This window comes from Hyperoodon ampullatus (assembly GCF_949752795.1).
Source record: "Hyperoodon ampullatus genome assembly, chromosome: 13".
Taxonomy (NCBI): domain Eukaryota; kingdom Metazoa; phylum Chordata; class Mammalia; order Artiodactyla; family Ziphiidae; genus Hyperoodon; species Hyperoodon ampullatus.
Genome location: NC_136926.1, coordinates 39,344,528 through 39,372,453, shown reverse-complemented (window position 1 = coordinate 39,372,453; position 27,926 = coordinate 39,344,528). Strand labels below are relative to the sequence as shown.

Sequence of the window (27,926 nt, the reverse complement as noted above, 5' to 3'; positions counted from 1 at the left end):
TCCTAACGAAACCTACATATTTTTTTTCTTTGCAAATTACTTGTTGAAGAAACAGGGTTATTCGTCTTATAAAGATTCCTCCAATCTTAATTTTACTAATTGGTGCAGTTTAATAGATTCATCTGTCTTTGCATTTGGTGAGAAACCCTTCGAATTGGCTGCTAGATCTTTCTAACATCACCTAGAAATCTTCGATAGCTTCCTTGCTATCTGGTATGAGGCTCATCTTGGTCACTTCCTGCCAAAGAACTAGAATTAGCCATTTCTCCAAAGAGCCCTGATTCTTCACAGAGGGAAAGGCTATTTCGAGACCATAATCTAGGCACTAAGGTTGGTTACTGTTACTGGAATGGTCACTGTTTCCACACCTTTTCATGGACAGCTAGGAAATGGAGGGGGGGCGCAGTGTGTTTTAAAACAAAGATAAAATAAATCGTGAGTTTAAACACTCTCCCAATTCAAATTCCAGACTACAGGGTATTTACTTAACCTCTTCTATACTACATCAGCATCTCCTTTTTTCCTCTCTGATAATTCTGGTCCTCAGGGTCACTGGGAATAACAGAACTAGAATTATCATATAACTGCTCATTTGATTTTTTGTCATATTACACACACAACAGTCTCAGAGTAACAATATCAACACTATCACAAACAATAAATTTATGAAAATTGTTAAATTTTTTTTCATGCAGTTCTGAAGGGCATAGACCTCCTATAAGGATATAAGGACAAATTACTGTGTTTGGAAATCACTTGGAATTTCCTCTCTGTATGATTATGCCAACAGGAAACACACTTAGGTTCAGTTGTTTCATTTTATTCTCCACTTTTGGGAGTTTCCTTTTTGAACTTAATTTTGTTTTCTAATTGTATAAAATACATGTGATTTCAAATCAAATCTATAAAATAAGACATACTCAAAGATGTTTCCCTTCTACCTTTGTCCCCCATATCGTATTACCTTTCTATACACGAAAACTTTTCTTTAACTTTATGGTTAATCCTTCCATTGTTTGCTTTTTTAAATATAAAGTTTATATTAAACTTTATATAGTCCCAATTAATAACTAAAATGCAATCAAACAGCTCATTAAGCTTACCATATCCCCTCTGCATTCCCAGCCCATTTTCTGACAGTCATACTTTATGTTGTTAGAGCATATAACCATTATAAACTCTACCGTTTCCTTTATAACTATCATTTAATCTTAGTTCAATAAATAAATATTTATTTAATGATCACTACCAGTCCTTCAGTTGACATTTCTTCTGTCATTTTGGTTGTCTAAAACTAATTCTCTAATAGATTACTCAGAAAAGGCTCATGGGGACTCGATTCTCTGGATTCTTACATTTCACAGCAGTCTACAGCCTTTAAGTACTTGAAAGTCGGTTTGGTTGTATATAAAATCCTTAGCTTACGTTTTCTTTCCTTGAGCACCTTAAATAAATGTTACTTCATTGTTTTCTGGCATAAAACATTGAGATCACATTTTTTTTCTTAACAACAATCTGATTTTCTTTCCTTTACAAGTAACTTGGTCTTTTTTCCTAGATACCCAAAGAATTTTTTCTTTTTTTGAAGATTCTATTCTTTTACCAGAATATGGCTCTGTGTTTGGTGTTCTGGGTTAGTTTTCCCAGGTATGCAATGCGCCCTTTTAATATTTAATTTCAAATCTTTCAATTTCAGGTAAACTTTCCTGGAATTACAAATTTTAGCATTTGTTATATTACATTACTTTGGTTTCTGTTTTTTCCTTTTTGCAAGGATTCCCTAATACACATATATTAGATATTCTGTATTTGTCACTTTCTCTCAAATACATTTTATCTTTTTGATTTTAAAATTTTTCCTCCTTTTTACCTTCTGTTTCTCTTAAGGCATTATTGGTTGTATTTATTTGCTCTATGTTGCTTCTAGCTTATTTCATTTCTGAAATGAATTTTTTAAAATTCTTTCCTAAGTTCTACCTCATTTCTAATTATGACTTACTTCATCCTTTCATGTCTTTTATCATTTTCCTAATTTTTTAGCTCATTTTGAATTATTAGATTTTAGTTTTCTGTGCATATCTTTCTGATGTACTTTCATCTGTCTGTGGAGAAGTTATTCTATTGCTTATTCTCCTTTTTCAATAATAACAGTGCATAGGGATTCGACCATGATCCCTTCCAACTTTTGCCTGGATTTACTCTTTCCTTTGTGCCTACTGTCTCTACCCTACTCAATCTGGCTTCTATTCCCAGCATTTTCTCCTCAGTGGAGGGCTCTGCCCTGGAAGGGAGATTTGGCTGGTTGGTTTGGAGAGTTTATAGCCCCAGGCTACTCCAGTCCCTTCAGACTTTAGCATGGACCAATTGCTCTCATCCCAAACTGGAGTCTACAAGAGCCCTTCCAGGTTCGGCTGTTGTTATCACATTAATCTACCACACTAACCAATGAATACTCATTAGCTATTCTGGAGTTTCCCCCTTTTCAGGTCCACCTGATGCTCCATTAATTCTCTCTGCTGCCACACAGATGCAGACCCTGTAGCTGTCAATGGTTTATCTTTACTCGTTCACATTTTAAGATTCAAAAGACTATTCTATCACCTGGCTTTGTTACGGATGTTTGTAGCTTTTTCGGTTATGCTAACTAATCTAGTTGTTGACTGTTTTTATCATGAGGATTTGAGAAGATTCAAATCTACATCGTCACTACTGGAATCCCAGTACTGCCCTCTAGAAATTACCTAGAGGTTTTGCTTATACAGCAGCTTAATATGGGAGACAGGCTTTGAAGTAATATAGATTTGGGTTCATATTCCAGTTCATTATCTTAGTTCTGATTTCCTCATATTTAAAATAAGGATGTCATACTACCACCTACTTATAATATTCCTAAGACAAATAAAGTCTGTATGTTTATGTATATATGTGTAAACATATATATAGCATGTGCTGCATATGTACGTATACATCATTCAGCACAGTGCTCAGTATAACTGGGCACTCAACAGATGGAAGATGCTATAAGGTGTCACTGATAAGGGGAAAAAACAAAAACATCTTGACTATAAAATAATTTTAAATAGTATATATAGCTCCTATAAAACACGTCAAAAAATGACATTTTAAGTAACACCACACTATAGTGAGGCCTGAAGTATATTAATACATTTTTTTAACCAACTTTAATACCAAAAGCAAATAAAACAAAGAGGGATTATACAGAACTCAACTTTGTGGAGAAAAATGATTCTAAAATATAGTCCTGAAATACAACTATCACTTATTCAATATCTAACTAAAGCAATAAAAAATGTCAGCATCATGTGCAAACTATGAAATGTCTTTGAATGAAAGCACCACAACAACAGAGATTATTTTTTTCTGTTGTGTTCACTATTACATCCCTGAAGGCTAACAGGCACACTGCTTCTGCTAAAACATCTGCCGAAGGACTAAGGCAGGAAGGAGGAATGGACTGATGGAGGGACAGGACATCATGAAGGATAGGAAAGGGGGACTGGACAGGATAGGAGAGGGCAGAGGGCAAATGGGGCACAAGTTGGGGCTGGACAGGAAGAGAAAAAGGTGTTGACCAGGACAGGGGACTGGACAACACACCAGGGTGGGTTGGATGTCATATGAAGGGGGTGGGAGGGGAGGTATACATGGGACAGGAAGGAGGTGCTTAAATGGGATGGGACTTGGGAAGACAGGATTTGGAACAGGATGAGACAGGAGTAGGGAGTGGGCAAAATGGAGGGCTGAAGAGGAAGATATAGCAAGGTGGAAAGGAATGGGATACAGGGCAAGGCAGTAAGGGCAGTTGGCAGGATGGAACAGGTAGTACAGAAGGAAAGAGACAGGAGGACAGAAGCAAGGAAAAGATGGAGAAAGAGAAAGATGAATGAAAAGAGGGCAGAACAAACAAATTATTTTGTTACTGTTGAACATTTGATGAAAAATGTATTGAATGACTAAATAAAAAATTAAACTGTAGCTCTTTGGGAGCAAAGCTATCTCAGAAGGCACACGTTCTGAGCTGCTCTTGCAGTCTTAAGTTTTAGAGAGGCATGCCCCCAGGTGAGGAGAGCAGCGGTGCTCCAGCACTGCTGGTGACTGGATGAGCACGTCGCTCTCGTTCTGGGGTGAAGTATCAGGAAGCTTCTTTGCCTCACCCCAACATTACATTCTCCACTAAAAGCTCTATCAAAAAATATTAACTATAGCTCTTCTTTGGACCTTCCCAGGCTAATCTAACTGAAATAAGTTAGAAAATAAAAGGCATACGTATGTTAAGCTGCCAATGAAGATTACAATTCTCAAAGGATTATGCTAATTTAGTTTCTAAAATCAAAGTTTTAAAAACTTTTAAAAACTACATAAACATGGTATATTTCCTAGTCCCAAATTATTTCATATGTACTTACTGGGAGCATAGCTTCAGCCCATTCTCCATGTCCTCTCTGTAGGAGTTTAATTCTTTCCAGGTCATAACAAACTTGTACAAGATCACCCACTTGGAACTGTGAGGGGCCTCCTTCTGCGCCCTGAGCGGCATCCCCACTTCGGACAATGTTCGCTTTAGTGAGAACAGCAGGATTGAAGGTCCACCTAAAAATCAAAGCCAAAATTCAACATGGGTAAGTTTACTTAATTTTAGCACAAATTCTTAGTTAACCATTACAGGGAAAAAAGCTTTATAACACATCAACAGTGTAAAGCAATCCTTTACAATTACATCCTGAATGATTTGTATTTCTTTTTATGATTTTATTATACAGATTTGGGAAAAGAGTTATCCATAATCTCACCACCCTAATATGATACACTTCTGTCTAGCACTTCTGTCTAGATTTTTTCACACTTGTATGTCTTATAAAATTGTTATTAAAAAAAGTAACACATACTCAAAAAAACAAGTAGTACACACTCGTTAAAAATTAAAACATTTCATAAACATGTAAAGTAGAAGTGAAAGTTCCATTTCACACAAACACACCTGGATCACCACTCCCCACCCCACTAGACACCACAGCTAATATTCCACTGCGTAGTCCTGCAAATATTCTATTAATATGCAGAGTGATGGTTATAAGAGAGTTGTTTTGTTTTCCATAAATGGGATCATAATATTCATATATATATTATTCTGTGACTTCTTCTTTCTCAGAGAATGCATCTTGGAACATTTATTTTTCAATGTGACAGATATAGATCTATTTATTTTGATTTAATGGCTACAGAGTATTCCAAAGCACCAATATACACAAATGTACTTAGCGATTCTCCTATTGACTATCATTTAAAGTAATTCCACATTTTCACTATTATTACAAACAATCCTATAAAGAACATCACTGTATGTACAACTTTGTGCACATGGGGGTCAGTATTTCATTAGAGATTCTTAAAGGAACCACCTAATCAAAGTATATATTTGTCTACAATTCTGATAGAGCCAAACTGCTCTACAAAGACTACACTATTTCCCCATACCATTGCAATCTCATGGATAAAAATATTATCTAGTTTTAAATTGCCATGTATAGGTATCTTACATCCTTGTAATCACAGTATCAAAACAAATTCGGACTCGGATTTCTTCTTTCCTATACATAAGCATTTTTCTATGCTGCTACCATCTGCACAACCACCATTTTATTGACTACTTAATATCCCATCGAAAAGTTGTACCACAGTGTATAACACATTTCTCCTAGTCCCATATGGTACTCCAAGGGAAAAAAGGTTCCCTAGTCAAATAAACTTTTACAATATGGCATATTATACCCTCCTTTCCTTATTCTAATGGTCCTTAGCATATAAAAGGCTCTGAGAGGTCACAACACACAAAACCCTGCTTACTAAATTCCTATAACCATGTAAACTTTCTTTCTAAAACAACCACAAAGAGAAAGAAGTGCCTCGGATCAGTTAAGAATAAAACTCAAGGGCTTCCCTGGTGGCACAGTGGTTGAGAGTCCACCTGCCAATGCAGGGGACACGGGTTCATGCCCCAGTCTGGGAAGATCCCACGTGCCGCGGAGCGGCTGGGCCCGTGAGCCATGGCCGCTGAGCCTGCGCATCTGGAGCCTGTGCCCCGCAATGGGAGAGACCACAACAGTGAGAGGCCCGTGTACCACAAAAAAAAAAAAAAAAAAGAATAAAACTCAAATACAAAAAGTTTTCTTTTCAGTCTTATCCATCATGGTGACCTTTATTTACCTCACTCCCAAAGTTCCAAAATCTACCAAACCTGTGTAGTGCCCGAACAGTAGTATCTACTCAAGTTGTTCCTTCTGCTTACAGCGCTTCCTTGCCCAGGTGAAAACCAAATCTTTCAACCTTACTTAATGTAACATGCTCGCTTAAGTTTTCTCGGATTTGCCCAGCTGAAATGACCACTCTTCTTCTGTACCTTCAGAAGAGCCTGAATACTCACCTATCATAACTACTTAAAACATTTTAATACAGCTATTTCTGACTTTGTCTATCCACATTAATAGAGAAACTCCTTCAAAGCAGAGGACCATGTCTTGTTTGTAATTCTAACACTAATCACAGGGCCTAATACAGGATAAGTATTTAATAAATTGGTGTTGAATAAAGAATAAAAAAAGATTATTTTCTAGAAGTCAAATGTCATGCTACTAATAACACTACTGCCCAAGAAAGAATTTTGACCGAGGAAGAATTCTGCAAGTAATAATCCTAATCTGTGTTAACTTAACATTTCCAAATAACAAACAAGATACTATTTAAGACAAAATATGCTAGTACATGCTACTGTGAACTTAAATTGTAAGATTTTTTCCTTCTTTTTTATTAAGAGCTTTATTGAGATGTAGCTCACATATCATACAATTCTCTCATTTAAAGCATGTAATTCGGTGGTTTTAGTATATTCAGTTGTATAAACCAACCACCACTACCTGATTTCATTTTCATTACCACAAAAAGATACCCCCATAACGATTAGCAGTCACTCTGAATTCACCCCTCTCTCCCCCGCCCCTAACAACCAGTAATATACTTTCTGTTTCTATGGATTTTCTTATTATGGACATTCTGTATAAATAAAATTAGATAATATGTGACCTTTTGTGACTGGCTTCTTTCACTCAACATAATGTTTTCAAGATTTATCTATGTTGCAGCATATGTCAGTACTCCATCCCTTTTTATGGCCAAATATAATATTCCATTGGATGGATATATCACATTTTATCCATTTATCAGTTAATAGACATTTGGGTTATTTCCACATTTTGGCAGTTATGAATAATACTTCTACAAACATACATGTACAGATTTTTGTATGGGCACATGGTTTAATTCTCTTGGGTATGAACCTGGAAGTAGATATGCTGGGTCATACGGTAACTCTATACATAGCATTTTGAGGAACTACTGAACTGTTTTCCAAAGCATCTAGACCACTTTCCGTACTTACCATCAATGTATGAAGGTTTGGTTCTAATTTCTCTATACCCTCAGCAACACTTGTAATTATCCTTTTTATTCTAGCCATTCTAGCATGTGAAGTGGTATCTCATAATGGTTTTGAATTGCATTTCCCTAATAACTAATAATGTCCTGCATCTCTTCAAGGGTGATATAAAATGAATTGTGCCCCTCCAAATTTCATATGTTAAAGCTCTCTAGCTCTTAATGTAACTGTATTTGGAGACTGGGCCTTTAGGGACATAAGTAAGGTTAAATGATGTCATAAAGGTAGGGTGCCATGTGAGAAGGCAATCCTCTACAAGCCAGGAAGAGGTCTCACCAGAAACCAACCCTGATGGCACCTTGTTCTTGGACTTCCAGCCTCCAGAACTGTAAAAAAAAAATAAACTTCTGTTGTTTAAGCCACCCAGTCTGTGGTATTTTGTTAAGGCAGCCCTAGCAGACTAATGCAATGAGTTTACTGGCCATCTCTATATCTTCTGTGGAAAAATGTCTGTTCAAATCCTTTGCCCATTTTTCAATTAGATTATTTATCTTTTATTGTTGAATTTTAAGAGTTCTTTATACTATATTCTAGATATAAGTCCCTAATCAGACATATGATTTGCAAATATCTTCTCCCATTCCATGGGTTGTCTCTTCACTTTCTTGATAGTTTCCTTTGAAACACAAAAGTTTTAATTTTGATGAAGTCTATTCACTCTTTCTTTGGTTGCTTCTACTTTGGAGGTCATATCTAAGAAACCACTGTCTAATTCAAGGTCACGAAGATTTATGCCTATGTTTTAAGACTTCTATCGTTTTAGCTCTTGCATTTAGATCTGTGATCCATTTTGACTTAATATTTGTACATGGTGTGTAGCAGGGGTCCAACTTCATTCTTTTGCATGTCAATATCCAATTGACTCAGCATCACTTGTTTTGTTTTTTAATTGTAGCTTTATATTTTAGATTGTTGTATACTTGACATATAACATGAAATTAGTTAACATTAAATTAGATGTACACCACAATGACTGAATGTCTGTAAATACTGTCGGCACCGTTTGTTGAAAAGACTGTTCCTTCCCCATTGAACTGTGCTGAACCCCTGTCAAATATCAACTGACTTTAAATGCAAGGGCTTATTTCTGGACTCAATTCTACTCCATCAATCTACATGTTTATTTTTAAGTCAGTAATAGACTGTCTTGATTACTGTAGCTTTGTGGTAAATTTTCAAATTGGGAAGTGTGAGTCCTCCAACTTTGTTCTTCATTTTTAAACTGTTTTGGCTATTCTGGGTCCCTTGAGTTTCCATATGAATTTAAGGTTCAGTTTGCCAATTTCTGTATAAAAAAAAAAAAAAGGCAAGGATTTTGATAGGGATTGCACTGAATCTGTTGATTAGTTTCAAGAATACTGTCATATGTTAAATGTTGAATTATTTCCCCCAAAAGATATGCTGAAATGCTAATCCCCAACACCTCGGAATGTGAGCATATTTAGAAACAGAGTGTTTGCAGATGTAATCAAGTTAAAATGAGGTCATATCGGATTAGGATGGGCCCTAAATCCAGTGACTGGTGTCTTTATAAGGTCAGGTAAAATCATCTTTTGATCATTTTCTATGTAAAAGACTCCAGAATTTCCATGAGCTCAATTAACTTTCTTCTATGACTCCTTAGGGTTCTTTCCTTATGGATGGCTAAGGTACAAATGTTGGCTTGACGAAAATAAAATAGCAGGCTGGAGGACTGCTGATGTGGCTCTCGGTATCAAATAATCTCCTTACAACTGTCTGAACTTGACTAATCAGAGACTGACTTGAATGAATTTGAAAATAAACTATGTACCCAGAAGAAAAAAAGGTCATGTGACAACAGAGGGGCACAGAGACTCACAGGGGACAAGACCATGTGAAGACAGAGGCAGAGAAATGAGTGATGCATCGACAAGCCAAGGAAAGCCAAGGGTTGCCAACAACCGCCAGAAGCCAGGAGAGAGGCATAGAAGAGATTCTCCCTCAGATCTCCAGAAGAAAACAGTCTTGCCAACATCTTCATTTTGGACTTCTAGCCTCCAGAATTTGGAAGAATAAATTTCTGTTGTAAAGCTGCTGTTTGTGGTAATTTGTTATGGCAACCCTAGGAAACTAATATACCATCTAAACAACATTAAATCTTCTGATCCATAAACAGGAAACGTCTTTCCATTTAGGTCATCTTTAATTTCTTTCAACAATGTTATACAGTTTTTGGTATACAAATCTTGTACTTATTGGGCTAAATTTATTCTTAAGTATTTTATTCTTTGTGATGATATTGAAAATGGAATTGTTTTTTTAATTTCATTTTCAGATTGTTCATTGCTAGTATACAGAAATACAACTGATTTTTCTATACTGATCTTGTATCCTGTGACTATGCTGAATTTATTTATTAGTTCTAATAGTTTTTTTTGTGGATTCTTTAGATTTTTCTATACACAAGCTCATGTCACCTGTGAACAGAGAGGGTTTAACTTCTTCCTTTCTCTTATTTCTTTTTCTTGCCTAATTGCCCCAGCTAGACAGACCCTCTAGGACAATATGGAATAAAAGTGAGGAGAGCAGACATTCTTGTTTTGTTCCTGATCTTAAAAGAGAAAGCATTGTCTTTCCCACTGAGTACACTGTTAGCTGTGGGTTTTTCATCAATGTCCTTTATCAAGCTGAAGAAGTTCCCTTCGGTTCCTAGTTTATTTAGTATTTTTATCATGAAGGATGTTAGATTTTGGCAAATGCTTTTTGTGTATCTCTTGATATTATCATGTGTATCCTTAAGATTTAAACACAATTAGAGCTAATTCTATAATGTGGTTAGCAACTTAATGTTAATTTTTCTTATTTCATATATAATCCTTCCCCTAAAGAATCTCAGAGAGTTCGTTTCTTTATGTACATGTCAGTAATAAAGCTTTGACAATTATTCAATTTAACTACCGAATTTTTTCTTTAGAAAACTGTAAACATACTAGTAAACTGGAAATATTTTGGCCCCTAGGGACAAATAAATAAAAGACACAGGCCCAGTCTCCAAGAAACACGAAACCCAGAGACCAAATAAATAACCATTTTAGTAGATAACAGGAGACCTAAACAGATAAATGGCGTATGCATGTACCAGGGAGGGGGGAAGGTGAGAGGAAGTAAGCATAAAAGTTCAATATTTATAGGAGGCAAAGGAGTTAATTCAGAGAAGGAGGGAGACAAGGAGGAAAGGGTATTCTGCATGGAAGGAGTGGTGTGTGCAAAGGTTACAGAAGTGAGGAAACACACGCAGTGCTGTGTGGCTGATAAGCATTAGTGTGTGCACAGGTGTCTGTGGCAAGGGAGAGCTGTGTTACCATGAGATGACGCTGGAGATATGGGCCAGAGGAGTTTTACTGTTATCCCGTTCATTCAGGGTAGACTGATGCAGTCCAACAGAACACAGAACTTTTTAGCTATACTTGGACCTAATACTGATACAATGTATTCTGCCCCCTAAAGGAAAAAAAAAGTGCACAGAACATTGAATCATAAATATATTCATATAAATATATACACATACACACACACACACACACACATACACACTGTTCTTACTTGTTTCCCTCCACTTTACCAACATATTCTGGATTTTAATCTATTCTTGAAGAGTTAGCTGTAAGAAGTCTTTATTATATCACATTAGTTGCTTTCTTTAAGGCTCTTTCCTCTATATACTAACTTTATTTGCCATTACTGAAAATTAAAAAATATAACCAACCTATTGCCACTTGGATACTGTACTACAATGTCATGATCTTCATCAATGCCACAAACAGTTCCAGTTGTAGTTAAAGTCTCAAACATGCCATCAGTCCATCCTCCATGACCGTGCTGCAAAGACTGTACAATTTCTAGGTCAAGATCTATATTGACCAGGTCACCAATCTGCAATCCACCAGGATTCCTGTTGCCATTCTGCTCACCTATAATTGCAGAGGGAGTTGACAAAGGAAAAGGAAAATCACAGCAACAATAGGCAACTGCACTGTTTTAAATAAGAAAAAGCCCAAGATATTTGAGTTTTAGTTACTATCTAATCTTAAAATGTTTTGAGAATATGTATCAAATTCTAGAATTAGAGAGCTTTAAAAAAAGAAAGAAAAGAAAACAGACTCAAAACCAGAAATAATGTAATGATTTACAACAATGACTGAACAAGGGCAGAATCTACAGAAGACTAGGCAACCATCTATCAGAACACAAAGTTCTGGGCATTGACAATATTCACCTTTCTGCCTGGATGACTTGCTGAAGAGCCAACATAACTAACTAAAGTATATGAAAAAGAACCCTGGAATTTTTTTTCCTCTGAAGTGCTTACTGTTATTAGTTACCAAATAGTTCTTGTGATTTTTGCCTAAAGAGCATTTTTAAATATTTCAAAGCCCATTTCTGAGATTATTTTGAAAACTACTTATGGGGTAAAGGATTCATGATCATAAAACACTATGCTGAGGGATCTGAAATGGGTATGCTGATTCTACACTTTCCTTGTAAAGCCCAGATACAAAACAAAGTTTCTGAAAGCAGGAGAAAGAGACCATCTCCTCAAAACCGTAAGATTTTCTTCTACATTCTCCTTTTTAAAAAAATTAAGTATGCTGGAAGAGAACAGCGCTTTTGGGCAATAAGGCAAATCAAATGATTTGGAAAGAGGAATAGAGCGTTCACATGAGAAAGGAAAGCATTCAGAGACTAAAGGTTTAATCAAAAGAATGTGGTAAATGTTCATCTTGCCAACAATGAACAATCTATAAAATGAAACTAGTTTTGGTTTTCTTGTTCTTTTTTTATTTTAATGATACATGAAATTATATTTATCATATTGTCTTAATCTTAGAGCTGTTCTTATATTTTCAAAGAAATTTTACAGAAATTCTAAGGAATTTATAAGCATTAAATTGTTAGGTCCTATTCTCAGTAGTATAAGAGATATAACATTGATCATATAACACAAAATTTTTCAACAATATAAGTTTATGGTTAAAAGACAAAAGTTTCAAATATAGTATGCCATATAAATGGTATATCAATTATCAAGTCATGACAATTCTTTCAGAGTTTAAATAAATTAAAAAGAACAAATGCTTTAAAACAAAATAAAACCAAAAGAGTATGTCTTTAAAAAAGCTTTAATGGTAACTAATTTTTTTAAAGCCCAATTTAAACACTTTTCTGATTCCATGAACTCTGACCCATTACTTAGAAATTTTCTCTAGCCTGCTAACTCACCTAGCACAGGACAATGATCTCTGTAGAAAGAACCTCCTTTGGCATCCTGGACACACTTCAGGTCAGACTAAGAAAAACAAAAGAAAGCAGAAAAATCACCCTTGAAAACTTCAACTAGAGCTTAAAACCTAAAATACGCAAAAATGTTCATTCAGAACATATCCTCAGCAGAAGTGAAGAGTAACTCTCGGGTAATAGTCACACTGAACACTGCTTTCAAAAACACCCATCAAAAACTATAAACTTGACCTTCAGATAGGTCACGCTTTAAGATTTCTTTTAAACTTCAACATTAAAATGCCTGGATCTTTACCATTATCATACTTTCAAAAACACATGCTGGAAAAAAAGAACTAAAACAAAAATCTCGTATTTCAAAAGTACATAACATATTCCATTTTAAAGATATTTTTACCAAAAAAGAGCTCAACTCATTTGATCTTTCTAATCAATTTTATGATATATACAAGGCAGGTATTGTATAAAGGAAATCAGCCAAAACTAAATAGTCAGAAAGTAGAAAAGGAAAGAACCAAATCCAGTCTTTTGATTCCTTGTCCAGTTAATTTCCTATTTATATCACTTTTAGTCCTTACTTTACCATAACTTCGTTAACTCAAGTTCCTTCCCACTTAGCTTTTATAAGAAAGTATTTAAGTATTTGAATGGGGAGGCAGTTGTGGTATAATGAAAAGTACAGAAAATGTGAACTTAGAAGAGCAACCTTGAGGGTGACTGAAAATTCAGAAATAGATTACCTAAAAGTGCCTAACAGTACAATATACATGTATAAAGTGATCAGTATATACATACTATATTAAGGAAAGGAGCTCCTTTATACAGACACATACACACACAAACACACCCCAATCCAACTCTCTTTTACAGCCTCCTTTGCCACTATAGCTCACATTTAGTTCAATCCTAGCCAAAGAGACATGGGTCAAGCAGTTTTAATGTGATACTTTAACCCAGTGGTTCCACTTCTAGGAATCTATCTTAAGGAAATATACCCATAAGCGTACAAAGACATATGCACAAGGATGCTTACTGAAACACCGCTTGCAACAATGAAAAAAACAAAAAAAAACCCAGATACCCATCAACAGAAATCTCATTATATAAACAATGGCATAACCATATAATGGAATACTACTCAGCCATCAAAAAAGAATGGGATCAATCTATATGTATACTACTCAATAAGTACCTGAGCACACACAGCATGTAAAGCTTCATTTAAAGCAAGTTAATAATCAGTTGGAATTCTACAAAAATTCCCAATTTAAAAACAGGGAAAGGCATGAAGATAATAATGAAAAACTAATGACCAATGCTATATACAACTGTAAAAATTGGCGAGTAAACTACCTGTCTAGATTCACAAGGCTCACTTTTATGTATAAAAGGAAGAGATTAAAGCAAAGGGAGAGTGGGATATTTTTCCCCTCCTAATGAGCATAAAAGAGTTGGGAAAAAAATGAAATTTAAGAATTCTTTGAATGAAAAATGTATTCAAGGTGGAAAGGATATAAAAGGCATTAATATTTTAGCATTAATATAATATTTAATTACACTCTATAAATTAAATAGCTGTGGTCAACATTTGAACAATGATCCATGACATGCAGAGATATAGGACAATCCATTGAATAAACTACCATTATGCTCCTTAAGCACTTAAGTAATTCAAAGTGCTTCTAGGAGGGCTTCCCTGGTGGCACAGTGGTTGAGAGTCCGCCTGCCGAGGCAGGGGACACGGGTTCGTGCCCCGGTCCGGGAAGATCCCACATGCCGCGGAGCGGCTAGGCCTGTGAGCCATGGCCGCTGAGCCTGTGCGTCTGGAGCCTGTGCTCCGCAACGGGAGAGGCCACAACCGTGAGAGGCCCGTGTATCGCAAAAAAAAAAAAAAAAGTGCTTCTAGTTCAGTCATTTTCAATCATCAACACTACACTTTAAAAATACAGAGGAAAAAACTCCTTAAAAAATAATTTTAACACCTACTGTATTAAATTCTCACTTTACACATGTTCCCTCCAATTGCATACTCATGATTCAGATGGCTGTATTCTGACAAAAGGAGATGACAAAAGAAAAAATGGAAGAATACAATAAGGGCTATTCTTACTTCCCTTCTTTCACCCGTCCAATATTTTCATCTTTTGTGGTTCTTACACTTACCATGCCCTCAAAGCCAACTCTGTAAAGGTTCTTAGCACCATTGTCCCAGAGAACGTAGGCCGCGCTATGTGGGCTTGATGCACTCCAGTCTTGGATTTCTGTTACCTAAGGGAAATTTTTGAGGAAAAAAAAAATTTTGAAGAGGAGAGGAGAAGTTGGTTCTTTTAATTATATTTAAATCTTTAAAAATATTTCAGCTACAATCCTGTGTAACAGGATCATGAAAAATACTTATTTACCAAATATATGTCACTTCTAACATATAACTGAATTATACAGACAATTTTCCAGAATATTATAAGGTAATTTCTAAAACCACTGTAGAAATTTAAAATAGAGAAGCTCAGTGATTATTACAGTGATGGATTATCAGAAAATACATAATTCAATACAAAATTTAAAATCTTCACTCTTAAAGGGTTCCCTCTAACAACAGTGTATTCTTTTAAACCTATTCTTTGATACAAAATTTAAAATCTTTGACCGAATACCCTGAAAAATTCAAGGTAAACCCGCTCTCTGGTCAGCTAAACGCTGATAAGCATGAGGCTCAAAGGCCAAGTTTAAAGAAGACTTGAGTGACTTGGCTCCTCCAGCAGCACCCCTCAGTTGCCCCAAAAAGCAGGCCATCTAAGCTGAAACACCGTGACTGCAGTGGAGACTCAGACACAATCTCTAGGCCCCACATGCCAGCAGGCTGATTAGTAAGAGCGTTTAATACTTAAAAAAAAAAAAATACTGGAGTTGCTATTGCTTAAGGGCCAAGAATCAACTACACAAAACTGATGCACAACGAGCACTAAACTTGGGTATTCTCAAGTGAACCAGTCTACAGCTCAGAATGGGAAGTCGCACATGCGCAACTCATTACTCTTCTCCACCCTGACACTTATAATCAACCACGTTACATAGTTACTTAGAATGCCAGGCTGATGTTAAATGTAATTTTTAAGGCATGCCCTTAAAAACAGACTATTTCAAATAAGATACATAATGACCATTTAATTTTCACCCTGTACTAAAGAAATAGTTTTGCAAACTACGTATTTTAAGGTGCTTCTGTAGAGATAAAAAGTTCTTATGCTTAAAATTTAATCAAATATTTGAGCAATATTTCAAATTGTTAGTAAATGAGTCTATCTATTCCTTTTAATTTTTCTTTTTTTTTTAAAGGCCAAACGGTGCAGCATGCAGGATCTCAGTTCCCCAACCAGGGATCAAACCCATACCCCCTGCACTGGGAGCGTAGAGTCTTAACCACTGGGCTGCCAGAGAGTACCTATTCTTTTTAATTTTAAAATAAATTATACATTATAAAAATATATCATATGTAAATTTTAAAGAATAATAAAAAACAAAATGAACATCAGACTAAGAAAAAGAATATTACCAGCACTTTTCAATTCCCCTGCATGCCTCTCATCAATCCCACCCTCCTGCCTTCCAACAGAGGTAACTACCACACAGAATGCAGAGTCCATCACTGCCACGCTTTGCTTTCTGATTTTCACAACGAACCACTGTATAACCTTCCAAAGCAAGAGTTTCTAACACTCTAAAGTGAAACATGCAATTTTTAGCAAAAAAAGATCCCTTCTGATTCTAATATAGTCAGATTCTATTTCATTCATTTTTAAAAATACAATGCTAGATTAAATAACTCTGTGTTTTTATGAGAGGGACAAAAAAGCATGTGACCAACTAAAAAACAAAGACTACAAACTTTAAATCAAATTCATCCTAAATTTCAAATTACTTGGGATATAAGCAAATTCATTACTCAAGCTTTGAATCACTAAATGAAATTCCTTCATTTGTTAATATGATTTGGTTAATCAAGGAAGAAAGTGGAAGGCATAAGAAAATAACTACATTAATTTCATACTTTCAATTCTGATTAAGAAATATGTGCGGAATGGCTGCTAAAACCAGTAGGTAAAAGGTTGCTGAGAAACTCTGTAAAGGATCAAACTGACAAAACCTGCACTGATCAATCTTAACGTCACCAATAGGAGGATAATCAAACTTTATGTGCCTCCTGATGTGATGCAATGCAAGTACACACACAACTGATGAGGAACTCTTGACAAAAAAACCTGAACCTGAATCTAATCATGTCTCTACACCTAACACCTAGTTTATAAGAATACAAGGGTCAGAGAAAGAAGTTAAAGAATATCATAATCAATCAGCCAAATCCAAAGAACCTTGATTTCTTCAACAAATAAATGGCATTTTTTAAAATGTTGATAATTTTTGAAGTTGGATGTTGGGTGCATGGGAATTTGTTATACTACTCTTTCTATGCTGGTGTATGTTTGAAATTCTCCATAATAAAGTTTTTTAAAAAGAAGAAAATATATCTAGCGTACCTGTATGAAACAATCAACATATATTCGAAAGCATTTGCAAAATGAAAAGTCTTGAAATACTAATGTAGGTAGTTAAGAATACACTACACACTTCCATGATGACTTTGTATCATGCTTGCCAAAGCCATGGTGCGAAGCAAAAATCCATGGTACATGTTGGCACATGGTAGGCCATAGGTTGTATCAGTATTACAACATCAGCCTAGGTTGGTTTATAACCCTTAATATGGCTCATACTAGCCATATTGTTTAGAACATGTAGTTATGAGAATGGGGTGGGAATCTTGAACCTCACGGGAAAAAAAAGATAAGAAAAGAGGATTGGGACAGAGCAGCCAGCACTGAAGACTGGCCAGCATAGGAAGGCTTAAAAACTTTCTTCATTCACACACATGGTCAAAAAGAGTCAGACAAAAATTACATTTCAGGGGCTTCCCTGGTGGCGCAGTGGTTGAGAGTACACCTGCTGATGCAGGGGACGCGGGTTCGTGCCCCGGTCTGGGAGGATCCCACATGCCGCGGAGCGGCTGGGCCCGTGAGCCATGGCCGCTGAGCCTGCGCGTCCGGAGCCTGTGCTCCGCAACGGGAGTGGCCACAACAGTGAGAGGCCCGCATACCGCAAAAAAAAAAAAAAAAAAAAAAAAAAAAATTACATTTCATCTCAAACATGTGCTTAAATAATGTTACCCTGGAGACTTCCTATTATATTAAGTTCCCTCACTTAGAGTCACATGTATAAGATGGTTTCATTTTCTTTTCATTTTGTTCTTAAAATGTAACAAGGATTAAATCATAACAAAGCAAAAATGTAATGCTGATGACTCAAAGCTTCAAGAATGCCTACTTTTCATCCCCCTAAGAAGTGCCAATATAACAAAAATCCAGAAAGTTCCATTTATGTGGCTTCAGACTTTAGCTGCAACTGCTTTTGAAAAGCCGATGAAAAAAATTTTTTCCAACCCTCTGACCAAAAAATTAAGCGTGAGGAAGAATATAAAGTTAAAAACAATTTTAGAATGAAAGTATTAAAATATTTACTTCTTGTGCACTCTTGCAAAAGACATTACCAGAACGTGTACACCACCAAAGGAAAGAGTAAGCTAAGTAAGATGATGTAATGGGATACAGAAAACATGGGATCCGGGTTTCCCTGGTGGCGCAGTGGTTAAGAATCTGCCTGCCAATGCAGGGGACACAGGTTTGAGCCCTGTTCCAGGAAGATCCCACATGCTGTGGAGCAACTAAACCCGTGCACCACAACTACTGAGCCTGTGCTCTAGAGCCCACGAGCCACAACTACTGAGCCCGCGTGCCACAACTACTTTGCCCGCGTGCCACAACTACTTAAGCCCATGTGCCTAGAGCCCGAGCTCCACAAGAGAAGCCACCACAATGAGAAGGCTGTGCACCACAATGAAGAGTAGCCCCCACTTGCCACAACTAGAGAAAGCACACATGCAGCAACAAAGACCCAATGTAGCCAAAAATAAATAAATAAAATAAATAAATAAATTTTTTAATGCTTAGAAAAGAAAACATGGGATCCAGCCAGGAAAGAGGCAACGGGATCCATCAAAGGGAGCTGCCAGGATGACTGCTGGGTACCAGGCATCAAGGGCAATCTGTCTGAACTGTAGCCATGTGATTCACAGGCCAGACATGCTGAAGGCTGTTATCACCCAGATGCCCACTGCCACTGCACCATTTTATCAACCTAAGGTCACACTGCCTGAGTGAGTCTGACCCAAATTCTCCACTGTACTTGGCTTGTTGGACTATGTAATGATGAGGTTCCCACTCTCCCCTCCACCTCCCATTCTCTGCCACCTAAATCAACTGAGGTCTCTCATCTTACCCCACAGAATATTCTACTTTGACCCACTCCTAAAACTTTGAGGTGGACCATGGTAAGCTTAGAAGCAAAAAATGCATAGTAACTCATGTCCTCTGACCATATTCCTGTCCAGTGTCCTGCACTTGGCCCATACTTCTGCCTTGCCTGATGTCCTGACCGTGCTGAGCCCTGTGTTTCCCAGGACTCATTAATGAGTTCTTGCAGGGCTTGCAATTGGGAAAGGGTAAACAGAAGGCTTTTAAAGGTATTCATAACATTCTATTTTTTAATCTGTATAGTAGGAAAAAAAGTTTGCTTTTTCAGGTTTTATTACTATTCTTTAAGCTTTAACATACGTTTTATACATCCTATGTGACATAGGATTGCTATAAATGATTACAGTAGTTGTTAACTGCACAAAGGGCCTTGCCAAGGAGGAGAATAGAGGCTGACCTCCAGCCTGAGCTCCACTTACCAAGACCTTATGCACAGGGACAAGGCTGTTCCTGTGTCCATGCTCAAAGGGGTACCTTTTCTCTACCACTGGCTTGCCAAGCATGTCCCCACATCACTCCATCCATCCAGAAGTGGTGCCTTTCCCAAATTCACACGGGTCTATTTTTCTTTTTAGAAATGTGCTTCTCAAACTTTAATGTACACCTGAATGACTTAGGACTCTTGTTAAAATGAAGATCCTAATTTAGAAAGTCTAGGAGGAAGGGTAACTATTACCTGTTATACTTCTAACAAGCTTTCAGGTGACACCAAGGCTGCTGGTCAACAGGCCACACTATAGTCACAGAATTTAGATTTATATTTCTGGTTGTCCATCTCCCCTAATTAGAATATAGGTTTCAGAAGAGTAGGAACTTTGCCTCTTTTGTTTATTCCCATAACCCTCATGCTTGGAACAGAATCCTTCACCTAAGTGTTCAATAAATATTTACTAAATTAAAAAAAAAACATTGCTTCCTTAATAAAAATCAAAGTACTTAAAACATATAGGCCAATATATTTCTGTCCGACTTCCAAACATTAAAATTAGACCTTATTACTTGAAATTAAATCAATATAACAATACTCTGAATTTAGAAAACATCTATTTGACAAAATGTTTAAAAATCTCAAATTCAAAAGAATCTATAGGGCTTCCCTGGTGGCGCAGTGGTTGAGAGTCCGCCTGCCGATGCAGGGGACACGGGTTCGTGCCCCGGTCTGGGAAGATCCCACATGCCACAGAGCGGCTGGGCCCGTGAGCCATGGCCGCTGAGCCTGTGCTCCGGAGCCTGTGCTCCGCAAGGGGAGAGGCCACAACAGTGAGAGGCCCGCCTACCGCAAAAAAAAAAAAAAAAAAAGAATCTATATAGGGCTTCCCTGGTGGCGCAGTGGTTGAGAGTCCGCCTGCCGACGCAGGGGACACGGGTTTGTGCCCCGGTCCAGGAAGATCCCACGTGCTGTGGAGCGGCTGGGCCCGTGAACCATGGCCGCTGAGCCTGCGCATCCGGAGCCTGTGCTCCGCAACGGGAGAGACCACAACAGTAAGAGGCCCGTGTACCGCAAAAAAAAAAAAAAAAATCTATATAGCACCAAGTTGTACAAAAGAGGCTTTCTAGTTCCTAGGAAGAGTTCCTCAGATGACAGAGACTTTAAAATCATCATTCCTTAATGCTAAAAACAATATTTTAAAGAAGATAACAGAACTGATATTAATTGACTTCAAAATCTCAAATGTGAAATGCTGTTCATTTCAGTACATTAGCAAAACACAGAGAATACACTTTTAACACGTGACTGACTGAATCAACGAATGCATCATCAGCAAAAGCAACATGAAATCCAAATAAGTAAAACCAACAACCCATTCACCCTAATATCTCTGGCTATCCCAGCCCGTTAAAGAAGCTGTACAAAATTCCCTTCAGAATAACTGCTATAACTGACCCCTAGACAGCTCTACACGCCTCCTGAGAAGGGTAAGGAGTTAAGTGGACTGAATAACAAAGTAGCTGTCTATTACCCCTCAGAAACAGACCTTTGGGGGAATGGAATATAAAACAAGTACATTCAAATGAAGTTTTAATAACAAGAAAATCAAGAGCATGAGATACTGCTTAGGGACGACTAGTCCAAACAGGATGTTCAGAAAGGCATTCTGGGCAACAAAACGGCCACATGAAGCCTAAAAGTGGAGGTAAAATCTACCCTACAACCTTCTCATGGAACGCCAATATGTATAACAGAGCAGGAACAATCTTTTTTCTTCCAGGGGAAAAAAAATGAAAACTTAAGAAATTGTTATTGGTATTAAAAAAATGGGCCAAGAAATTCAACTACAGTAGTTATAAAATCTACTGAATATACAATATTCCAGAATAACATGATGAATCAAAAACAATTTTTACCTTTCCCCTACGTCCATTTCCTCCATCCTGATCTTCCCACTGCCAGTCCACTCCTCGTACCACTCTGGCACCTGCAAAGATCCCTCTGGCTGTAATCTTCTTAGATTTTCTACGAGACTCTAACAGAACCCTAAAAAAATTATTTATTTTCAAATTTATATAAAAATAGGTAACAGCAGTTTATTTTTTAAAATAAGATTATAAAAAAGGTTATTCTGAAAATATAAAAGATTTTTCTTTGTTCTGATTAATACCATAACAGCACGGTACAGGAACACTTTCCACATTACATAGGTTATGATGATGAAGACATTAGTAGGTGGAATAATAATAATAACGGCTAATATTTACTTAGCTTTTCCTATACATAAAAGCACCTACAGAGGTATAAAGTCTGTTACAGTCCCTAAGGTGAACGTATTATTATTCATTTTACAAATAAGGAAACTAAGTCCCAAAGAGGTAAGTAATTTGCCCAAGGTCACAAAAGTTAAATTGGAATGGAATCAACACATGAATCCAGTCGAACCACTTCAGGGTATCACCACACTCTTCACTACTTTAGAGATGGCAAATTCAAAGCCCTACAACTGTCAGGCAAGTACTACAAATGAGGGCCTAAGAAAGACAGCACCACAGCAATGACAAATGGCAAATGGCACTTGACCTTAGGCTGGGGAAAACAATAGGGAGTGGTAGGGACTTTGGTGAACTCCAGAGTATGATTTGTCTAAAGGGTACAGGTGTTCCTGTGCTTCAGCCAGCTGCTGCCAGGAAAAAATGCAGGACCTGTGTTGACAGTCTTTGGAGCGTGGGGGAACAGAATAGGGTTAGAATTCATAAACCTGATTTTTCTGTGAAATCACCCGGTTTTAAAAGGTTAGCAATTGTTCAAAAATTTAGATCACTGTGTAAGTCAAGTAAAACACATCTGTGGCCTGGATTTGACCTACACTAAACTGTCTCTAAAGTAGTGTATACCTACAAGAGACTACAGACCTTGAAAAAGATTCTATACTCAACTATCTAGACAAGCATGGTTTTCCAAGGCCTTCTATCCCTTATTCTTCTACATCCTTCTCATTCCTAAAAATCAAAAAGATTCGGGGTTTTTTCTTCTGCTCTGCTTTTATCTCATTATTCTATTCATTTTCAGAATATCTTTATTACACCCTAACTTTAAAAATTGTAAGCAAAAGACAAAAATAAATAATCTGTTGAAAGTTACTCACTTAATAAATGGCAGGACTAGGATCTGAACCAGGACAGTCTGACACAAAAATCCATTTTCCTATTACTCCTGCTGCCTCCTTGTCACTGACTTGGTTCTTGCTCCTATGCATTAGTCATAGCTACATGAGAATACTCAATCACCTGAAACTCTGCACCCATTCACAATTAACATCCTTCTCTCTTTGCTCCTAAGACACTTAATACGCATCTCTATATACAGACTGAAACATCACATGATAATCACTGTTGATCAAATAATACCTTAATTCGTAAACTCCTTAAGAATAACATGTCTTATTAATCTTCAAATTTACACAAGTATAGTCTTAATGCTCTTTAGTCTTAATAAATGTCTCTTGATTCAATAACTGGGCTCTAGTGTTCACAAGATAGAATGCATACAGAGAAAACAATCAGCCTCCCTTGGGCCACCCTTTCATTTCCAAACACTGAGCAGTGCCAAGTCTCTACACCAGAGAAAGAACAGCTCAGATTATCCTGGAAAAATACATGTATCTCTATCTTCACAGAGCTCTTTTCTCGCTATGTGGTAGGCCTAGTCCACATCTAGCCTGGTAATTACTACTTCTTGACTAAACCAGCTGTCAGAAGCTATTTCCTGATCCTATTTTTAACGCTGAATGGTATAAAAAATTCAATAGAAACAAGGAATAGAAATTGGAAAAAAAAATGGATTTCCATACCGCTCACTTCCTGGTGTAGTAATTCTATAAAAGCGATGCCTTAAATGATGTTTATCTCCATGATAACAAACTGTGCACAAATCATAATTTGTACACTCCGCACATTTCCATCGAATGCCAATGATTGGTTGCTGGCGACAGGTATCACACATGGTTCCATCATGCTTGATGCCTATTAAAACAAGGATACACGCTTACATTAATTACCAGTATTATTTATTTGAATATTATTCCCTAAGGGAAAAAATAAGAACACAGCATTTTATAAAATAGTTCAATAAAGCAAGAAATAATATTTCAAATGTACCATATATAGTTTCAAGATAACAGATTGCAAATATTTTAACCAGTACAAATTATAGACTAAATATTTTCTATCCCTTCTTTTTTCATTAGTAAGAACACTTCTCAGTAGCACTTTCCTTGCTCTCGTCCACAAACTGAAATTTAGGTTCAATCCAGAGAAAGAAAGAAGAATCCTTTATCACCAAGTAGATGTTTCAGACTTCAAACACACAAAAATCTTTTGAGGAATGTGAACCTATTCTCCAGGTAAAAATTCCAAAAGAAAAGACAGTTTTATCCTCATGATATCAGAAACAAACTATCAATTAACTTTAGCATTTATCCCTATGTATTGACAACCTTTTCCCCATCAACAATAAACTTTAGACAATGATTAGCAAGCAAGTTTCCCAGTTTGGGAAACAAACTTGAGTTTGTCGTGGGTTTTCTTTTTTCCTTAAAGAACAAGAAGAAATTAACACTAGAAAAAGAAAACAAGCACTTGGTAATATAACCTATACTAAAAATGTTCACATGGATAGATGAGATACATGTTAGAACTATAAAAGTACCACTATAAATTAATGAAAATAACTGACATTGTAGGCTAATAAGACTGGGGAATAATGTACCTTTACTATTCTACTAAGATCACTTATTCAATAAATTAAAACTAGGAGTTTTTTTAAAACAATGTGTGGCCTGTGAACATCAGTGTCACTATTTCATGACACATGCTGTATGGTCATATGTTGAACTACAAACAAGGGCTAAGTTGTCTGTACAATACTGACACTCTCCTAGATCAAGTTCTGGCTCTGTCAACAGCTATCTCTGTGTCCATGAAAAAGTCATTTTAACTGAAGTACTTACATATAAAACAACAGTATTTATTTCAAAATAATTGGTGGAGAGGGAGGGGAAGTAAGGTGCGTTTAGATGAAACAAGATTGCTCGTGTTGAAGTTGGGTAACAGGTAACATGGGGGTTCATTATACTATTCTCTATTTTGTATACGTTTAGAGATGCTCAATAATTAAATAAAAGAAATGAGTCATTTTAGTTCTCAGAACCTCAACTTCCTTTGGAGGAGGTAATATGTTCTTTAAATGAAAGGTATGTTCTAAGAATAAAATGAGAATGTGAAGTACACGCAAGAACTAGAATACAACAGTAGTAATACTGTAGCTAAACTCTGCAAGAACTAATACACTATTGCTACTTCCTGGTAAGGGGAAAAATCCTACATAATTCATTTTCTATATCCTGGTTTAAAATCCCTATGAGTAAGGAAACCAGATTCTAAATAAATTACCCTAGCTGAGATGGTTAAGAAGAAAAAAGGGAGGGAGGGAAGGAGGAAGAATGAACACTGAAAGGAAGCTGGGATGTCTAGTAAACTACAAAAGAGCATGACACCAACACCAAGTATGTTTTGCATGCAATCATTCTGCAGTCTCCTACCACACAAATGCTTGGCTGTAGAGACAGAGAAGACAGCAGACATCAGTACCTACTGATTCATTCAGTAACTATTTCTTTACTGCTACTGTGGGCAGGCCCTCTGCTGCTTTCAAATATCACTCTTGCTATGGTAGGAAGAACAGAAAGGAAGAAAGTAAAAGGGGCTAGAAAAACAAAGTCAAGTACTAAGAAGCTTACACAGTAGTCCAGGTGAGATAACGGTAGTTTAAGCCAGGGTGATGATAGTGGAAGTGGAGAGAAAAAGAGTCAAGAGAGATTTAGGTCTTGGTGGCTATGGGTTAGAAAATAAAAGATGTAGAAGGTAACAGAAAAACAAAAAAAAAGTATAAATAAGATCATTAAAGAGAATACAAATAGGTAAGTATTAGAGATATTTAGGAACAGCACAATAAATTGAAACCTAGAACTGCTCCCTTAAAAAACAGAAAGGGAGACACCAACAAAAACATAAATAAGCACATGCTTATCAAATAATGCAAGCTCAGGGCTCCACTGAGAAACTCATTCAAGAAACTAAATCAAAAAAAAAAAAAAATCAGGAAACGTTTTTTAGAAATGGTGCATGAGTAAACCTTTCAAAGGAAGAAAGAAACCTCAGAAGAGCACAGAGTATGTTCAATGAACCAGGAGCAGCTTTATTTGTTTGGCAGGATTATGAAATATAGTCAGAGACTTAGAGATAAATTTTAGAGTCATGCTGGGAGATAATAAGATAAAACATAATCTCTGATCTGTATATTTAAATTGTTGCATTAAATGGGGAAAACAAAGGTATGCGATTTCAGAAACTACTTACATAACTTACTGGCTAGGTAATGTTCAGAATCAAGCTTTTTAAACTACTCTGGGACCAATATTCTCATCTATAAATTGAGAAAATACTTCCTTTCATAGGTGTTATGGACTGGGAGGTTCCCCCCACAATCCCTGACCTCCAATGTGATGATATTTGGAGGTAAGGCCTTTGGGAGGTAATTAGGTTTAGATGAGGCAATGAGGGTGGGACTCCCATGATGGGATTAGTGTCTATCTAAGGAGAGGAAGAGAGACCAAAGTGTCTCTCTCTCTCTCTCTTTTTCTGTCATGTGAAAACAAAGCAAGAAGGCAGCTATCTGCAAGCCAAGGAGAGAGCCCTCAGTAGGGAACCGAAGTGGCCACCCCCCTGAACTTGGACTATCCAGCCTCTAGAACTGTGAGAAATAAATTCCTATTGTTTAAATCACCCAGTCTGTGGTAGATTGTTATGGCATCCCAAGCAGACTAAGACAATATGGAAAGGGACACTGTGAAGCTAAAGTGATATAATAGAGGTAAACATACTCTGAAAGGCATTAGGATAAAAGGTAAGTATAAAGAATTATACTGCAATTAATTTAATCTTAATATAGATATATTAAATGTACTAGTCATCTATTTAAATAATTTAATGATCAAAGTCATCACATACCCCAGGCAAATTCAGCAATACTTATAGAAAAATTAAAGAACTCAATAAATTTCTCAATTTCCCAGAGACTGCATACAGAAAATATTAAATTATTCATGTGTGGATTACCCCCATTTTATTAGCAAATTACTCGCCCTCTCCATTTGCTAATTACTCTTTTATCTCAGGTTTTCCCCCAAAGTTTGTGGCTTCCCTGCAGCTGTACCCGTCCTCTTTGTTCCTTTAATTGTTTTCACTCCAGAACAGCAACAGAGGACACAACTGCCATGTGAGACAGTCCTACACAAGAGTAGTTCATCCACCACTTCTCATTCTAGCGTATGGCTAATTCTGACTGCATCAATCATGAAAATTATCATCAGCCATAGGCCCAAAAGAAATTATACTCTAGTCTAACAGACTGTAAACTAAAATTAAAAACCAAATTAAAAACAAACAAACAAACAAATTTATAGCTGCACAACTCAGAGCTACCAGCGTTCACTAGTATTGCATGCTTCAGTCTTTTACAATATAAATCAAAAGGCCAAATCTATTCTTCCTTTTGGGGTGTATAAATGAATACACAGAAAAGGATTTGTTTGGTGTTTTTCAATCACAGAAGGATTTTTTTTTAAGTACCAAATAATCCATAACCTGGCTAATCATCCCATGGGTTACTAAGAATTTGCTATATTTTGCTTTAAATCAATATATAACCATTCCTTATAATGTTCACTTTGAAAACATAATTTTGTAATTATTCCTGATGTTATCTCCCAACACAAACAGCAAAAGTCTACAAAGTTAAGAAAGAAATTATCCTAGCTCACATAAAGATATTTTTTAAGGTAAATTCTAAAACCTATCAACAGACAAAGATTTTTGAAGAACTGTCATAATTGTCTGATGCAAGCCTACTAAAATGAACTTTAAATTTTCATAAAATTGCACTTTTTAATAAGAAATTGCAAGAATCACAATATGAGGTTTTTTTTAATTCATCAATTTAAATACTGAAATACAGGTACACCCCTGCTTTATTTATGCATTTTATATCAGGCACATTCCTGAAAAACTGAGTGTATACTTAAAATGGAGGAAAGGCGTGGCAGATTGCATTTTCCAAAGAAAGCCTCACCGATCTATATCCACCCCAAGTGCTCCTCTGACAAGAGGACAATGAATGACAAGTGGCCATCAAGAGGCGGGTCTGTTTTCCTCCCCACTGATCCTAGGGGGACATCTGCGAC

General features: G+C 36.6%; 1 protein-coding gene across 1 annotated transcript in view; it reads right to left on the bottom strand.

Annotated features, from left to right (window-relative positions):
- The window catches only part of MIB1 (MIB E3 ubiquitin protein ligase 1), a gene marked incomplete at both ends in the record, with an annotated part of 111,090 nt that overhangs the window by 70,982 nt on the left and 12,182 nt on the right, over nucleotides 1-27,926 (bottom strand). Inside the window, 6 exons of the mRNA XM_079717014.1 lie at nucleotides 4,428-4,611; nucleotides 11,238-11,442; nucleotides 12,752-12,818; nucleotides 14,933-15,037; nucleotides 21,541-21,670; nucleotides 23,478-23,649. Coding sequence (XP_079573140.1) covers nucleotides 4,428-4,611; nucleotides 11,238-11,442; nucleotides 12,752-12,818; nucleotides 14,933-15,037; nucleotides 21,541-21,670; nucleotides 23,478-23,649 — 863 coding nt within the window. The remainder of the gene's footprint in view (nucleotides 1-4,427; nucleotides 4,612-11,237; nucleotides 11,443-12,751; nucleotides 12,819-14,932; nucleotides 15,038-21,540; nucleotides 21,671-23,477; nucleotides 23,650-27,926) is intronic.